At 39.2% G+C, this 19050-nt stretch overlaps 1 protein-coding gene across 1 annotated transcript in view; it reads right to left on the bottom strand.

The window, feature by feature from the left end:
• Positions 1 to 232: 232 nt before the first annotated feature.
• LOC110175351 (carbohydrate sulfotransferase 8) overlaps positions 233 to 19050 on the bottom strand; it is a 102853-nt gene continuing 84035 nt past the window's right edge. Inside the window, 3 exon segments of the mRNA XM_055154844.1 lie at positions 233 to 1184; positions 1187 to 1415; positions 2560 to 2597. Of these exon segments, the coding sequence (XP_055010819.1) occupies positions 289 to 1184; positions 1187 to 1415; positions 2560 to 2597 (1163 nt within the window). The 3' untranslated portion in view covers positions 233 to 288.

Raw genomic sequence — 19050 nt, 5'->3', positions numbered from 1 at the left:
ATTTAAAGCCAGTTGAACAACAATACAGTTTATAAGCATACAGTTTCAGAACCCAATTGCATTAGAGAGAGAGAAAGAGAGAGAGAGAGTGCACAATTGCATTTCGGACAGTAGACATAATATTAGTACAGTTATACCACATAATAAACCATTTGATAATATAGTCTGGGCTTTAGGAATATCTAACCAGTAGTTTGTCAGCTGTGAGAAAGTTTGGCTTACAGGAGATGTAACAACTCATGATGTTGTGGAATGTGACTGTGATTGGATAGAACTCTACATAAAGTTTCAGTGTATATCCTTAAAAGGCTTGGAATAGTTAAACATCTGGTAGTCCATGTAGTAGAAGTCATACACCCGCTGCCTCTGCCATGGACTGACCTGTGCGAAATATTTCTCTGTGATCTCACTCGATGTCTTTTGGTCTTTTGGGTTCCTGTCTTTAAATTGTGGTAGCGTCAAATTCCTTGGTGCCTTCATAACTCGTAATAAAAAGTTGGACTCCTCTTGCATGTTCTCAAACTTGCCTATAAAGTTGTAGTCTATGAGACACGGGTGGCACAGATTGTCTACTAGGTTCCAGTGAATGTCCATTCCAACGGGCCTGTGCACATCCAACAGGTACTGAACAAACTCTGTGAATGTAACACCGTCCCCCGAGCTCAACGCCTCTGGAGAAGGGTGAGTCCTGTATTTGGCAATAATAGGTCTCCCATAAACAGTGTGGTAATGTTTGTTGGGATTCTCAAACTTGTCCCTGTATGCAGAAACCAGTCTTTCCATAGGTTCCCGAGCAAAAACAACTTTAGTGTAAGTTTGAAGGCGTCTCATGATACCACTGTAGTCAAAACTGTCCAGCTTTTTCAGATGGTTTTTATAGTGGACTGTGTCATGTGAGAGAGACCGCGCATCAGAGGCTATACCTGCCAAAACCATCAAAGTCCTCTTCCAGTTGGAGCAGCCAGCTTTGGGCACCTCACAGTACAGGAGCTTGTACCTGTCCTCCACATAGATCATTCGCACATGCTCCCGAGTGATAGTTCTGGAGGTGTGGCTTTTGTACTTGGCGCACATGTTCCTCATCAGCTCCCTGCGCGCCTCCAAAGTCCGAGACAGTTTTGACCAGTTTTCTGCAACCCCCGAGGAGGAGGATGGGGAGGAGGGGGAGGAGGGGAGGGGGGTACGCTGTTGGTATGGTGGAGTTGCGGTCGGGTTTTAAAAGTCTTTCTGGATTTAGGGGTAACTGTAAGCAGTTCGAACACTTGCTTTGTTGATCTGTGTTCAGCAGGTAGTTTACTCCTCTCAAAATGTGGAAACTGCATTGGAGGGATTGGACTGGAGGAGTTGTGCTCGTCTGTGAGGTGGTCTGTGATGAGGTCTGATTTTTCTCCATCCTTGTCCTTTGTGGAGAGGGTCTGCCAGAACAAAAGTAAGCAAATCATTAAAAAGTCATTAGGCTAAGGAAGATTATTAAACACTGAGAATATCTGATGCAGTGGCACTTGTTCAGGTGTAATGAATTCAAGTCCACAATGCCTGGCCTCATTAGCTGTGCACCTGCCGCATCTTGTAATATGAACTCTCTCCACTTGGTGGTGCTGTTTGGTCATATCATGTAACAGAAAGCTATAGCTCTATACTGCTTATGGTGTCTATAGTGTACATATACTGAATTGTAAAATCATATAAATGTCTAATAAACACAAAATGAGGGATCTAAATTATACTCATCGACTGCCCGATTACATCAGATAATGCTCCAGGCCATTATGTATTCTGACATTTTATTTCAATTATAAGCTGTAATGGCATCATGAAACCAATGAACTGGATGTGTAATTTTAATTTTACAACAGACAAGGTAATAGGCCCTCTATGAATCTCACCCTGACTGTCCCCCCTGACTTAAATGGACACATAACTTCATGTACATGGGCTTAGAAAGGGAGTGGGGGCAGTGGTTCTCCCTCCTCTGTTTAATGTGCAAGGTGAATGTTGCCCTGTAACCTACAGACAGCCGCTCCTCAGGGTGTTCATCAGGGTGAAGGACCCAGAGCCACGGATAGATGCAGCTTTGTACAACTCACACACAACCCTCTGCCCTTTTCATTGCTGCGTCCACACAGTACAGATACACAACTCTTTGAAACTTGCAAGGGGCTTCTATAGGCCCAAGGTACAGGTGCCAGAGGGGCACAACCAACAGATTTAAAAGTGAAGATTTAAAGATGCTTTCTTCCCTTTTGCTGTCAGACTCCTAAACAGTTGAGCTGGTTATTACTTTTTATACGGCATTTAGTGTGGCAAGAAAAAAAAAAGAATCTCATGATAGAAGGGAATCATTTTTTAATTACTACACATATGACAATTAACACTTTAAAAAGTTTGAGTAGAAGCTCTGAATGTGTCTAGTTATTAGAACCATCCCCACAGCTGTCTGTGGTCAGCCTGCTTGTGCAGATCCTATCTGACTGAGAGCTACAGGGCTGACACTCACCCCTTTGTATCAGATAGCAGGTGTTAGTAACGCGTATAAGAAGAGATAGCGTAATAAAGTACCTCTCTGGACTGCCGTGGAGTGCTTCTCTGCTTCACACCTGGAGATAGAAGAGAAAACAAAATTAGCACTTTGTCAACAACTGCTCATTAGCAATTGGAAATGGCATGTGTATTGTTATGTGTGTGTGTGTGTGTGTGTGTGTGTGCCAAAACCCGGTTCCCATTGTCTATGCACTACAACCTACTATCCTCAGCCAGACACAGGTGAATAGACCAAAAACTGGGTCATCAACCAACCATTCCTTTATGGACAAGAAATAAGTCTATAACAATGTGGGCTCCATGCAGACCCAGACGGACACATTACACATTACATTACATTGTATCACTATTCAGTGAGTTGTCAGTGGAGAGGGAATGAATACAATCAGAATAATTAAAACTCTTTTCTAAAACAATGCTTGTCTTTGTGTTCTTTGTCTCGTAACAAAGAGCCACAGCTCAGTTCTAATAATGTGTGAATGCCAGAGCAATGATTCAACATTGGTTGTCAGATGTAACACACCTGGCTTACATACAGTTTGAATAATTTAGTAACTTTTCAATACTTCTCACAACACAACAGTTGTTCAAGTCTAGCACCAAACTCCACACACGATCTGTCACCAGTGAGAAGTTGGTAACTATGGCGCCTATACTAGCAGCAGGGACAAAACAGCTGCTGACTTAAGTCGATGTGTTATTTGGTGAGAGAAGATTGAAAGTGTTCAATTGTGAGCGCTGATGGAAAGCCCAGATTGGTGTCCGTGGTGACAGGTGCGACAGGTGGGATGCGTACTGGCAGATGTGCGGCAGCAGCTCAGACGATGTGTTTAGTGCTCTGTCTGCAGCTGGACATTTCCTTTCCTTCAGCCTCATCCCAGTACACCCCCCCAACACACACACACACAAACACACCCCGCCCCCGCTGATATGTAATCAAGCTGACAGCTCTGAGTGGAGACGCACGGACACCGATCGGGGGGGCACACAGACACCTCCGCCTGAGTGGCCTGTCACTTCCAATTTGACAGTGGAAATGATGTGAATCTGCACTGGGGGGGTACGAGGGGAGGGGGGCTTGCTGTAGAGGCAGGCCGCAACCTTCCCTAAGTGATGAGATCTGCACGGCCCTATCTCGCATTAACAACGCTCCGGTGGGCAGTGGCAGAATCTGTTGGTGCAATGCAATGTTGTTTTAGATTAGTATTCGCTGGGAAGCCCGTGTCGCTGTCTGGCTCGCTGTTGATTCGCTCTTGTCTTCATTCTTCTGAGGTGCAGACGCTGGGCACGAGAGGTATAGCGGAAAAATAAAAAGACCAGAATAAGGAGGCCGCTGGTGACATTTTCTAATCTTGTTTGGCTGCTTCTGCTGTTTGATCCTCTAACCTTAATGATAGTTCATGTGGGGGGCCGGTATCTATGAAATCAGTGGGTACGACAGCCATGAATATTTATGTTAATACACGCGGGTGCTTTTGCCAGAGGAACACATCCAAGTGCAACAATAATAGCGCTCTTTCATTGACTGTTGTGCTGAACTTGATGAGGCAGAGCCGGCCTTTGTATCCCTGGCCATCTTGTCAAGACACAGACTTGTATATCGATCCTGAGAACCCCATCAAGGTGGTAATTGAAATCTCTAAAGGTCTAATTACTTCCTCCTAGAACTTTTGTGGTGGTGTACCAGTTGTTTTTGTTCTCACTGTGAATACGGCATGTCTGTTGTATGGAGTATAGAGGAGTTTTGTTTTTGTTATGTTGTGGCAGACGCAAAAAGTATATTTCTCTCACACAAAATATGCTTTTATTGTGAAGGGGCTTTGGGAGGAAGGTCCGCCTATGTATTTCAGTTCAAGTTCATTGGTTTTTGGCTGGAAGTCTATTAAAGCAGGGAGCCCGACACTTCCCTCTTCTCTTTTTGGCTAACTTCCACATTGGTGACCCTGACATTTGCCCACAATCAACAGAGTGATGCACAGTGAAGACTTTAAAATGAGGCATATAATGCGGCTGTATTTACTCCTACTCAAGTATGGGCCATCATTTTAAACACTATAAACAAACTCTTAATTTATAATGGTTAACAAATCGTTTATAAAGAATGATTCACACTTACTTAATTAAAGAACTGAAGAACTGAAGAAGCAGTTTGGATGAGTTGTGAAAACGTCTTCAACCAAACTAACCTTTGTCCAGTTGACAAAATGAATTTTCTTCTCGCCATACTTAATTAAAGATACACTGCGTAACTTTTCTAGTGTCACTGGGGAGACAGCTTGTCAAGGTACAAATCAGATCTATGGAGTCAGTTAATGGAGACAAGCACATACAGCACATTTCTAGCATCCTAGTTATTCACTATAATGACTTCCAAAGCTCTTTTCACTACTTTGCCATCAGCAGGACCAAATGTTCTATTAGATACAGAACACTGTGGTTACTACAATTAGTAATAAAATCACATTATGAAAAAAACAACAACCAAAAAACAAAACAAAAAACATTAATTTAGGGAAAATGTGGTAAAATGAGTCCCTAAATCAAAAATGAGTTCCTAAATTCAGGCAAATATATAAAGCTGTTTTTCAGAAAAAGCACCCATGGTTTTCAGGACTCTTGTTGAAGAGATGGTTTTAATAAATTTGACAGACGCCGGCTAAAAAGCATGAAGATAAATTAATATAATAGATGTCAACATTTTGATAATGCAATAGGCTCTCGAGTGTGAAGCTCAAATTACATTTACAAGGGTGTTTTAGAGACAAACTGAACAAAGTAATAGGACAGTGTAAAGTGGATTTCAGGGGATTTGTAAACATCATTCATCTCTGTTGTATCTATTTGGTGGAGGCTAATAGTTGCTGTTTGATTGCAATTTCACACTCAGTCAATTCCACTCAGTAGAACTATGCTATTGATTTTTACTGCTGTGCACCGAAACAGTGATGAATTGTTAAGACGGTGGTTTGATCCCTGGAGATACTGAATATTCTGCTCCCTAATTCCTCAAGAGCCCAAGACATGAAGCTATTATTCAAAGTAGGTGTTTGCCAAAAGTGTAGAAATGATTATACTGAACAATAATAAAAAATAAGTTCAATCAATATATTCCAAGTAGGAGTAACAATGATTTTAATAAAAATAGCTGATAGTATGCCTGCTTGTTCTCCATCTAGATATTTCAGTACGTTATCCAGTGTTGGTAAGTAACAAAAATACATAATCAGAATACTAATTTTGATTAACTGTAGTCTGGTACAGCAGCTTTTTCATTTGGTTCATTTGGTTTCATTTTATTCAGAATACAGCTACTTTTCTAAAATCATGAATACATCAGGGTATTTGATCACACAAGTTAGGCTTCAAACTGCACGGAATTAGTGAAAAAGTAGAAAACACTGCTCTTATAAAAGTTTTCCTTCCCCAATCAAATAAATGCATAACAAACAGTGAAACAATTTTTTTTTACACTATAATACAATGCATTGTGAATGTGTTACAGACATTTTCAGTGTATTCTTCCCAACACTGGGATATTTACAACACTTTAATCTGCTCACCATGGCTCTTCTCAGCAACCTAATGAAACTGTATGTAACCTGCTCACTTACTGTTTCAAAAAAAGAACCACAATCACAAGTGAATTAAATTGTTTAACGCCTTAAATTGCAGATAGAAGCACATACAAGTTTTTTCTAATTCTCAGTATATGGACATCATGTAACTTAACTCAGAATTACCTCACTGGCTGCAGGCGCTGGTTTAGTAAGGATTCAGATCACTTTATGGATTAAAACCCACTGGATTTCAGCACCAAACGCATGTGAGACTCATTCTGTGTTCTGATCACTTGCTTGGATAATCATCTGGAGAATTGATCACAGAAATCATCACAAACAATTTGGCCATCATGTGCAATCTATCCATTACATAACTAAGAATGTATCAGCAATAAATAAGGTATAAAGGTATATTTGATTTGAACATGTTTACCTCGTATCTGGGAACACAGGTCAATGTTTCTTTAAAAAATACAGAAAATCATCCAAATATGGCTGCCCACTGCTCCTGACAGTTTGCCCCAACAGCACTGTGGTTTTATTTTACTTTCATTTGCATTTTATACAGCAAATTTTATTAAGTGAGTGTATAAAATGTATTAAAATGCACATAGTTTAATTTAATTCCTTTCTTTAGGCACACATTTTCAAATTTTGGGTGCACACATTTGAGTTAATAATATCTGAATGGTTTACTTGTAGCTGTTATTTTGTTTTGAGTTGCTAGATGAGAGATCTGGGCAGGAGGAGGAAAGTCCTTATATGGAGGGGGCATACATTTAAGTTTAGTTTTGCTCATTTCGCTTGCCTAGTTTGTTTAAAGTTTCTGTATTATCACTGTTATTATTGTCTGTATAGTTATAATGGTTTACTCTATTGTTACTTTGACTGAGTTAGAAGTGTTACTTTATCTTCTAGTGTAATACCTCCCTCTTGTGTTCACTTTTTGGGTTAGTCCTCTTGTATTTAAACGCCTCTGTTCTTTTGTCTGGTTGAGTAATTTTTTGTTGTTGTTTGTTTTGTTTTATTCTGGTTAAGTTAACCACAGTTGGGCCAGATTTTTGTTAAATATTATTTGCCTTTGCTAAATAATATTTTTTAACTTTATTAAACTGAAACTTATTTTTACACCTTTGTCCCTGCCTTTCTGTTTGATCCATTACAAGCACTAAAGAAAGGGTCACATACAAAAGACACATTTGTATTGGGTTAATAAAGTAAGCCTTATACATATTACACCCCAGGCTCAAGATTCTGATGAGGGTTCGCAGTTTACCAAATTACAGCAACAAATTATGACCTCAAATTATCTTTTCAAACCAGACATTATTATTCACTATCTTCCCAGCGATAGCCTAAATTTAGTTTTATTTCTTAGCTTCAGCCTGATTTTAAGAGCACCCTCTTGTCCTGTGATGCCCTCCACAGTCACCTTGAGCAAGCCCTTTCCTGCTTGTGAATATTCATGTGAACAGCCCAGAATTACCACCGTGATCCAGGGCCACCTCATTAGCAGACATTATATACGCACCGTCCTCCCCTCTCAAAGCCCCCCATTCACACAGCTCTCCAACTGATCGACACATCAAACACCTCCTTCCCCTGCCACCGAGACTGACGAGGAGCTGTAGACCAAAACAATGTGAAATAATGAGCTGGTTAAGTGACAGACGATGACCCCTGTGTGGAGCGTAGACTTATTAAATGCTAGATTTAAGCTCAGACTGGACCAGAGTGCCAATAAAGCCAGACTATAGGCGTGTCTCTACCCAACAAACACCAGTAAACCTGTGTTAGTCATTGCTCAGTGTGTTAGCAGTGACTTCAGAGCCCCTCTCTCCAGCGAACCACCCACACCTGAACTGATGCTCGCTCCTCCTCCACTTGACTCAGTGTGGGAATATGGGACTTTTATTGCCAAGCAGAAAGAACGGAGGTGTTAAGATAGAGTTCATTGATGTTTAACTTGTTCTCTTAAAAGATGAAAACAGTGTTCTTCTTGAAATCATCCGTATAGGGAGTTTGAGTGGGATGGAAGATGCAGTTTCTACTTTTTCAGCTTGACTTAGTAATTATTTGCCTCTGGGCTCAGTGAAAACTTTCATATTGATGATTTGGAGCAGATTTTGTCAGAGGCACTTCCTGTCGCTTCCATGCCTTTTATATTTGGAACTACACACATCAGATTGGCTTGAAGTTGCGAACCTCTATTGATGAAAATTAACAGCTATATATGTAATCTACTGTAATCACATGAGCATTATAAACAGACTTGAATTTTTATATTTAGGTTGTAGGGAAAATAATTTCATAAAGTCAGCATTTACAGGGTTTTATGCAGATACATGCAAACACAGCAGATTCAATCCAAAATGATCATGCTCAAAAAGAATATATAGTATGCATTTCTTGGTATTTAATATTCAACTGTAACATACATAGTATTTTACATTTTCTTTTATGTAAACCGTAAAGAAAAAAACAGAAACATGTCAGTGATTTCCTGTTCAGAACTGCAGATCTGGGAGCCCTCGCCTAGTGACATATTGATAAATGACTCCATGACATTTTTGAACCCTACATGTATGACCCAGAGTAAATACAGAGTAGTTTGCAAAGACAGCGTGTAGGTGAAAACTGAAATTTTCCAAGCACTCAAGCCTCAAATGCAGGACAATACAGAATTACTCAGGCATGTATGAATCAATCAGGAGCACCATTGTAACATGGTTAAAAGCACATAAAAGTCAACTTTACATATTATGTCCATTTTAATTACTATCTAATCATCAATTAGATTATGCAAATTTCTATTAAAGCAATTACATATCCATGACTGACTAAACAATGGCAGCCCTTTCTGACTTTTATGACATTCTCATGACCCTTACTGCACTACTCATCTTCACAGCTTACATCTTTACAGATTGCTTGGCTAGTTAAATACATAAATTATACAGGCTTCCTAATCATGGCCCTCCCCCTGTGAACTCTGACCCCTGCAGAAAGTCAAGCGTCAGAATGCTTCATAAATCGCTGTTAGTTGAAATTCAGATGAGACACAGGACATTTCCCTTCCGATCTCACTCACCCCACATTAATGTCAAAGACCATAAATAACACATGGTTTGTCTCATTGCAGTGCAGAATACAAAACCACTGGGAGCACATTATAAAAACATTTCATTATAGTCTTAAAGTGCTTATGACAGCTTAGACTAGTCATTCTTCAAAACACAGTTAGTATCATTGTATTTAAGCTTTTACTAAAACATTTGCATTGCTTTTCTACACTATTTAAAGTTTGGTGTTTTAAAGTTAATCATTTTACTTCCTGGTTGGACATAGCCAGCACATGTGACATACAAAGAGGTATGTTACCTAGCAACTATAATGTTAACAAGGGCCAAACTACGTCTAATTTAAACAATATTTATGATTAGACAAATTAAAACAAATTACAATACAATAAACCCCCTGCTACTTCCTGTATTTGTATTTTCAACTTTTCTTCACAAACTGCCAGTTAACTAAAAATTATGAACAAAGGCTAACTGCTTAAAAGTGCACTGTGTAACTTTTCTGTTGGAGGTTTGTTATGTGTTTTTCTCCATTAATTGTCTAACATAATTCAAAATCGTTCAAAAACAGCTTGAAAAATATTCATTCACACAGTCAGAGGGGCTGTCTTTCCACAGATCTGACCTGTAACTCTGGTGGCATCATCTTGTTTCTTAAAATTTTAATGACATATTGTGAAACGTTTTACACAAAGAAATAACCAATCATCATGGAAATGCTAGAACAGTTCTGCAGTGCATCTTGTAAGCTCTGTAAAATCTTTCTTCATACTTTATTAAGGCTAACTGGCGTGTAGTTATTATGAATTTCTACCAAAGCGCTCTATAATCCAGCATTTCAGAAGATTAAAAAAAGATTGCTCGGTGAAAAACTTTATTAATATGACAATGTGTTAGAATGAATTTGCACCTCTGCCCAATTTTTGCACAGCTGTCACTGGGAGGCACATGTGGCTGTAATGGTACCTGTGTTACTGCTTACATCATATCACACCTACGCACAACTTGTCTTCGGAATAACTTTTACACTCACGAAAAAAAGTGAACAATGAAGCTTCTATTGAATAAAACTCCCCATAATGTAATTGACTCCAAATTGGGATATATTTGCTTTTTTGTAATCTTCTAATTCACTCTCCTTCTGGCAACTTAGGCGCCTAACACAGCAGGGGTGGTTATAATGAATCTGGCAGAAATGAAGGCAGACTCAAAGGGAGTATCAAATGCAGCGCTGATTACTGTTATGACACCTCCATCCCGACTACACTATATTTTCTGAGTCAATCTTACTTTCAAGGTTAGGAGCTGTAAAGACTTCCCAGGGCACATTTCCATGGAAACAGAGAGCCAGAGAGCGCTACGCGGGGGTCTGGTGAAAGGAGGAAGGCAGCTTGGTTTTAATACGCCATCGAGCACACACAAGGAGAGGGATGTGTAAACAAATGGTACCTGTCTGCCCCGGGTTAAGTGAATTATCGCGCCTCACATGAGACGTTTACAAGGAAAGTAATTGGGATGTATCTTATTTAGATACTGCTTTGGATTTGGCTGAGTGCTGTGCAGGTAAACAGTGGAGCAGGACAAAAGTGCAACATGGATACAGTGTAAGTGTGTTTACCAAGCAGAGGTGAAGGTTTGGAAGGTGGTACTCAAAGCAGAGCTAGTATACTCAAAAGTGATTGAAATGATAAAAATTAGTGTAAAAAGACATGGTTGGCTAATGATGGTCGATACCAATGTTTTTATGTTTTTATGCAATATCAAGTAAACCTATAGGGCTATAGTATGTTGAGTCAATACAAATACTTCATAAAGTGAGTGAAAAAGTGTACAGAAACTGAAAAACTAAACTGTATCCTAAATAATAAATACTGATCTAGCAACTAAAATGTGCTGTGCAAGGTTTAATATTTCAGTATAAGAACTGGAAAACTTGTCAGTATCGAAATATTTTTTATTATTTATGTATGGAGCAAGTAAACATTTTATGTTCTTTTACAATGGAACATTGTTTCATTCATATTGACATCAGTGCAGTCATATCAACAAAAACAAGAACAACAACAAGCTTAGCATTAGCTTTGTGATACTAATGAAAGGTTTAGAAAATAGAAAACAGTGGCAACTAGGGCTTTAAAATGATGTAAAATCATTAAAAGTTAATTTGTCAACTTTTCTTTTATGTTTTAAGTGTTCTACACTTTTAAAAATAAATAATTAAACTAATTAGCCAGGTATGTTGAAATTTTGAGTTTCATTATAAATTATTTAAAGGACAAGAATAGAATTTAAACTATATTGTATGACTTCATGTTAGCTGCAGCCAAAGTGGACAGCTCCCGGTGCTGAAATCTTTGTTCAAACAAAAGCCTTTTGGCCCAGCTTGTTACACTCCTTTACTGAAATCTATCCAGACGTAACACAAAATTATTTAGTGAAGCTTAAAAATGTAATCTCTACTAAATATTCATGTACACAATGCCCTTTAATCGCACACTTCCAGTGTAGATTAAAATTTTGTTAAACAAGGTCATTTCAAGCTGCTGACCAAAGAAAATGGTTTCATAAATGATTGATGACCTTTCAGACCAATATTAATTTTGCTTTTTAGACATATCCTTGTATATGTTTTCATTAGTGCTCTGGCGACTCTGCTGTGATCAACTGATGCTACGCCTTTGTTAAGTCTCCATGCCCCCCTTGTTCCCCTTTATTTGTGCTGAGATTGGTAAGGGGAATTGGCCCTGTCACTGTTTACTCAGCGCTCTCATTGGAGTTAGCTTCACGTACCCTCCACAGTAGCCCAGGCTGTGTTTTCTGACAGTGCTCTCCTGATTACAGCAGGGACTGATGAGGCCAGACATGTGAGTAAAGCCCAGCCGCTGCTCCTGAATGCTAAGTCAATAGTTTAGGGACTAGCTTTGACACACCATTACATCAGAAGATACAGTAGAGCATTAGTAGCTTAAGGCATGTGCTTGCATCAAATATGCGGTGTGTTTGATAATAATTTTGTCAAGAATACACTGTAACACATTAGGTATCTATATATTGGTGACGCTGTGATACTAAACATTGAGGGTTCTTTCTTTGTGGAGTTTGCATGTTATACCAAAATCAATGAGCTTGCTCATACTGCAATTTCCTTCTCTACAATCTTTTTTTTAATTTTTTTTTTAGATTGACCTGGTGACTATGATTCCTCCTGGTCAACATCCTGACTCAAGTTCTTACGGTGGGTAGGGAGAGAACAACCAAGAAATTAAAAAAGTGAATCCTTTACATTGTCTAATATACAGAAATGCATTTTTTGTTTCATTTTAGAGATCCTTAGAGCAGACTAAAAGGTCATATGTTACACCACATTGACTCTTGTGAGTCATGTTATAAATTATGTTATAATGTTATTATCTCCTCAAAAACATATCTGGAGTTGTGTTTTGTTTCATTCACACATGAGTAACCCTTTATTATTAGTCTGTTTACTTCAAAGCTCAAAATGCTCTGTTCCACCTCATGATGTCAAGAAAGTGTAGTTTTCAAGTTAACAGCTCCTTTTACCTTTTCCTCAGTATAGATTGGCAATTCCAGGGCTGAAATTATCCAAATGTTTCTAGTGAAGGTGTATGGAGTTTAAAAAAACAATGGAACAATGGAGCACTTCTTGTATTACTACATGACTACAGGATTTGTGTGTTAAAAATGTGTGAATGAAACAAAACCGCATATGTTTTTGATGAAGAAAAAACATTATAACATAGTTCAGAAAAAAGTGTAATATGGGCCCTTTAATCACAGAAATACTGAAAATGGGTAACACTACACTTAAGGTTAGGTTTATCTTAGCTAATCTAAAGATAAATTAAGCTCCAGTAGTTTGATCCAACAGATAGACAGAGTAGTACATTTACTGTTAATGTTTTCTTAATGTTTTGAGTGAGTCCATTTTCATGTAATCAGAATGTTATCAACAGACTGTTAACTCATTCTTTAGACTGGGGCTCCAGTAAAAGCGTGTGTGCTCTGGAGCCTGTGGAGCTGGGCTGGCCCTCACAGCTTCACATTTCTCTAAGCATGTCGCCTGTATTTATGACCAGTGTCAGAGGCCTGCAGTTTGTTCCTATGCGGGAGCCAAGTTTGGGATTTATGAGGATTTACATGCCCATACATAATGAATAGGGCACAGCAACAGCCTTGTGCATAGGAGAGTCTGTTTAGTATTTTCATAAGAGTAAATAGTGATTCTTTGACTTCTCATAATTCAGCTCCTCAGGTCTATTTTTCTAAAAATGAAAAAGAGGGAAATTTATGACAATGAAAAATTTAAGAACACATTAATTTTATGTGACTACTTAATTGTAGAATACATATGTTACAGGGCTACAGCTAATGATTATTTGAAAGGTCTACTAGTCTGCAATTCATTTTACCTTTAGTTGGCATTATCCACTATTCTACATTGTACACTGAGACTGTTAAATCTTTTCAACAAAATATAGGCTGAAATATTGTGATCAAAGGTTTCTAAATGGGAAACAAAAGAACAAGTTTATTGTTAATGAAAATCTGAAATAGCTTATTCTTTTTTTACATTTTGATGTAATATTACCTCAATATTTGTCAAAGATTTTAGAGTCTGTATAGTACAGAGTATATAGTATATAGCAGATAATGATTACAACACAACTACCACCATTTCTATAGTTGAATAGTCAAAAATAGTCGATTAATTGCATCCCTTAATTTCATACAATTTAGCAGCTAGTTACTTACAGCAGTAATTCATTTTCAAATGATAATGTATGGTCTCAAGCCTGGACAAATGGACAGGGTTGGAATCAAAGAACATACTTCACATTTTGTATGTGTTGCTGTGGTGATGCTGGAGGAGAATAGAGAGAAGACAGAATATAGATAGCTTTGAGGAACCAAGCTGGCAGGAAGAAAGTCTAATTCCCCATGTCCGCTGTGTAAATACATTAAAGTAATATGACAGGAGGGTAATCGTGTCGAGGGAACAGATGACTGTGTTTAAACATCCAGCTCTGGTAAAGATGGTTTCTCTGCTGTGTGCACACATTATGATTCTGAGGAGGACAGTGAGCGCCTCAGCCTTATTACTGTGTGTGTGGCCTTGGAGCATGCATTGTTAACATGCCTGCTGGCTCACCTCTGGGCTCCCGGCAGCCCACAAACACCTCCATCCCAGCCTGTGCCACAGCTCCTGATTAGCCCCGAGCACTGTGCTGTTTTCTCCTCCAATGCCTCTGGTCTGGCCTTTGTTTGGCTTTACATTCCTCTATTATCATCCTCTCCTCCCACCCACGCCAGCCCTTTACCCCGCCTCTCTGTGTCTTATCACTCTGCTTGGAGCCGGTAGCACCTCTCTGCAGCCGCTCCCCTCTGGTCTCCGACCTCCAACCTATAATTTCCTCCTGCTCCCTTTAGATCCCCACCTGGCTGCATTCATAACAACCAATAAAGTAATAAGAACCGCCCTAACAATCGTGCTAACAAGCTACACGCCTGTGCTAACTTTCTTCTGTATGTCTCTGTCTTTGGCTCCGTGGTGCACCTTAAGACTCAGAAAATGACGGTAAAAGTTTGTGCTCAGACACTTTTTATAGAGAAACCTCTCGCTGGTTGCACCGTGTGCCTGACAAGTGTGTGTGAACATCTGAGCAGAGCAAGCGTTAGCAGAGCGGCTACAGCGCAGTGCTAATGAGGCCCTCTGCCTCTGTGTGTGTGTGTGTGTGTGTAAATATAGCAAAGGGCTGTCGCGATGACTGACGCTCTGCCTGAAATAACTCACACATAACACACATCAGGTGTCTGTTGGCCCCAGGTCCCCAGAGCTGAGGTGTCATTTAAGAAACACAGCTTGTTTCAGGAGACATGGTTGTGCCATAGAGCAGCCAGCCCTGCACAAAATGTGCTCCAGCAGTGAGCACACAACAAAGCCCAGAATAACCTGCAGCAGAGAGCAGGGCTCTGCTGGAGGAGCTTAAAGGGACTGCATGACATCTGCAGCTGCACTCAGGTTTTCATGGGATGGCAATGCACTTTTTATCACTTTTCTTTCAACAAAGCATCATAGCTTTGCCATTGCATAACTCCTATATATTCAGCACACATACATTCTTCGAATGCTCTGACTTCCATCTGCAACAAACCACTGCAGGAGAAGGTCTGTACCTCTCAGTGCCTCAAGGTAGATTCAGCTTGTAAGAAATCTTTATTTTTGCTTGATATGTAATGCAGGCTGTTTCACCTGTTGGTCTTGCCCTGGCTGACCTCCAGTCAGGATACAACATCTTCCTTCCTGGACTAGCCTGGTGGTTTCAGGGTGAGTCTGTCTGATTACCTGGATTCAGCATTTCAAATGCTCATTGAGCTCCAAACCCTCCCTGGTGCTGCTCTCAGCCGCCTTTCTTCTGCCTGTCAGGAAAAATGCCAGAGAGCAGCTCTAAGAACCATCCTCCCCTCCTCACACTGGTAATTTGACAGCAAGCAGTGAGGGCCCCCAATAATTGGAATAGCATTTACGTGTCAATGTGACACTGGCGGATTGTCCGACATTTAATATGTCCTAGTGGAATTGAAGAAGAAAATGCAAAAGGAGATTCTTAAAATAGATATCACGAGTTGTCTGTCTAAATTAGGCGGGCTAATCTGTTAAATGGGACACGTGACCTCATGCCACATCTGTTTGAACCTGCGAATGTAGTAGACCAGACTGAACCATGATATAGAGGTCCTTTGAACAACCAGCCAGTACTGGTCAGTTCTGGAGCATATAGCTGTGCTTTTAATTGGCCAAAACTCAGTGAGGACAGATGCCTCCAAATCTCTCCCAGAGAGATGCTCAAAGAATGATCTGCTACTGTAGTAAGGCCAACCAATCAAAGACAAGCTATTTTATAAGCACACCACGCGGATGAGTGGCAGGTCTCATCCAATATCTTAATTACCTTCTTGAGTGAGCAGAATAGAACACATCCTTCTTTGTGTAAATCTTCTTATTAACACATGATAAATGAGTCCAACCACCAGAGATGTCATTTTGTGGAAACTCACATCCCATAATAAATCACACACTTGAAAAAGCCTGCTGCACTTAAGTCTGGTACAACTTGGGCATGGGGTGGTATTGTATAAAGTTGATGACATGTTCATCTATTAGAGATGTGTATAGTATGTGTGCTCTCTCTCTCTACACGGAGGGGCTATGGTAAGATGGACTCTGTGTTGTGGCTACCCTCAGAACTCAGGGACACTGTGGTGTAATGAGCAGGATTACCCAGGGAAACTGGCAGGAGCAGAGCTCTATCAAAGCATATCCAGCCAGTGCTTCATGCACACTACATTCTGGTTCTTTTATTCATTGGCCGTGTGACTCAGCCCTCTCCCGCTGCTGAGCCCTGTCATTATCCATTAGAGAGGGAGGGCCCACCGCTGCTTCTGTTATGTGAGACCTCTAACATTTACCTGTGGGTAGATAAATATTATGGAAATATACATACATTAGTCACTTCTAAATAGGCCTGTCACATTTTAGCAATAATGGTGCACCACTGCAATGCATTGCAATTATAAAGATGAAAAGATATATATAAAAGCTAATTATTGATATAAAATTCTTAATATTCATAGATATTTGAAAAAACAAAACAAATAAACAACAACAAAAAAGAAAAAAACTTCAGAACTTATATTACAGTACTGCACATAACTAACTAGAATCCCAGGTCAAAAGACTTAACCCTGCTGCCTGGGTGGTGGGTGCTGGAGTACTTTATGTGTGAAATGTGTGCGATAGCGTTATGGGCTAGGCAAGGCTTTTCTTGCCGTTCAGTGGGTTCCCTTTAAAGACAGGCAGCGGGCCATATCTGCCTATGGCCACAGATTGTGATAAGATGGACAGAGAGCGGGCTGTGCACTGGAGCGCATGTGAGTGTGCATGTGAGTGTGCATGTGAGTGTGCACATGAACCTGAATGCGAGCGTGCATGTGAGGGTGAATGTGAGTGTGAGCCTGAGAGTGGTGCAGGTCAAGCAGACGCCTGTATCTTGTCAGAGAGATGGAAGACTGACAGCATTATAAACAAGGTGAGACTTCAGCTCTGGCAATGGGACTGTGAGCCTATGTTTACAACTTACATGGACTAAAACAACACAATTATGCCCTGAAACCAAGATTTCTATCTTGGTACACATATGCATGTATACTAATTGTTGGAAGTACTGACGCTTTTTTTCTGCAGCTGTTACCTTAAAAGCCCTGTACCCAATTTTTTCCACATCTTTTAAAATGTCAAAATAAGTTCACTTCAAATTGTTTAAAATGAACTAGCTCTGTTTTTCATTTTCAAAAGACTAAAAATCATGTACAGAGCCTTTAAGATTTAGTCTTAAATCTGCTGTCTTCTCATTTATTTAGTTTAGTTTGGTTTCTCTTTTTTCTTTACATTTATGTCTGTATTTTTTATTGAAGGATGTATTCTTTCTAATAACAATCCAGTTTATCCCTCAAATAATAATATAAAAAGGTCACAGGAAATACATTTTAAATAAAAGGGACATAATATTTGTTCTACGGACCTATGCCTACACTCAAAAAGTGTTTACCAGTTGTGCTAACGCTTGTAGTGCTTATGCTAATAGATTCTGCTAATTTACTCTGTAATCAAGAATTTATTTATGAAAATCATGAAACATCCCCCAACTTTACATAATGACACAGAACTTTTCCTATGCTACGGCAAAACATCAGTCCCCTAGTGAGCAGTTAGCACACACTTAGCATAGAGTATGTGGAATGTTCTGTTCTTGACAAAAATCTCTTACCTGTGCTGTGTGGAATATAAAAGTAAGAAAAACATCTCACTTAGCTCCGTCAATCAAACACATGACAATTTTTTGAGCAATTATTTTGGGAAAAAAAATTAAATCATTTTCTCTAAACACACAAACAATTTGAGTAGTATAAATAAATCCTAATAATTGCTTCTTCAAACATAATTATAAATATATTTAACTGAAGGTTAGATGTGGGCACTTTATATTTAAGTATCAGGGTGATGCTTTTTTTTTTTTTTAACAGTACCTTGTCTGTTATTAGGTGAGATTAGTTTAGTTTAGTTGCCATTTGTAGTTGGAAAAACGTGTGCAAATAGCTCAAAGTGCTTCATGAGATATTAAAAACAAGCACATGAATAAACAATAGATCATCATTGCCCCCATCTTCATTCCAATATTAGGAAAAATTAAGAAAATAATTGAGCCTAATTAAATGAAAAAGTCAATTCTAAATTTGTAATGAATGAAAAATAATGAATGAGTTAGAATATAGTCATAAATTTATAAAAATGTACTAGGCCATGTGAAGTTAAATTTGAATCAAAGGTCCAACTGATGTATTGGAGATTAACTGTGGCCACATTCAGGCTGTTAAAAGAAGAATTTGAATCGAAGAAGTACTGAAGAAATGCAGTACCTCCAGAGCTTTAATGGGATTTTAAAAGACTCTAACCTTGTGTCAGGCTCCACGCACAATGAGGCATTTATTTTGGGTGAGAGGGCACCTGTGTTGCCCTAAGCAACACATTCACTCAATATTCAGTTTAGCCTGCTACATTTATATTGACTCTAAACATTATTTGTATTGAACATCTCCCAAGCAACAGACAAGGTTTGTTGAGCACACCACAAGGCTGCTTTGCAAACTGATTTCACAGTTGGTCAAGGCTGTATAGTGAGAGATGGTCTACACATGAATGACAAGTGGGATCTGAATACTTCCTGTGCTAACAGCACACTTAGCTTGTAAATACACAGAGGAGAGGGGCTGATACATGGCTGAAGAATACT

This window comes from Boleophthalmus pectinirostris, unplaced genomic scaffold (assembly GCF_026225935.1).
Source record: "Boleophthalmus pectinirostris isolate CB_2022bp ecotype Guang Dong unplaced genomic scaffold, ASM2622593v1 HiC_scaffold_19, whole genome shotgun sequence".
Classification (NCBI taxonomy): Eukaryota; Metazoa; Chordata; class Actinopteri; order Gobiiformes; family Gobiidae; genus Boleophthalmus; species Boleophthalmus pectinirostris.
This window is presented reverse-complemented; position numbering and strand designations above follow the sequence as displayed.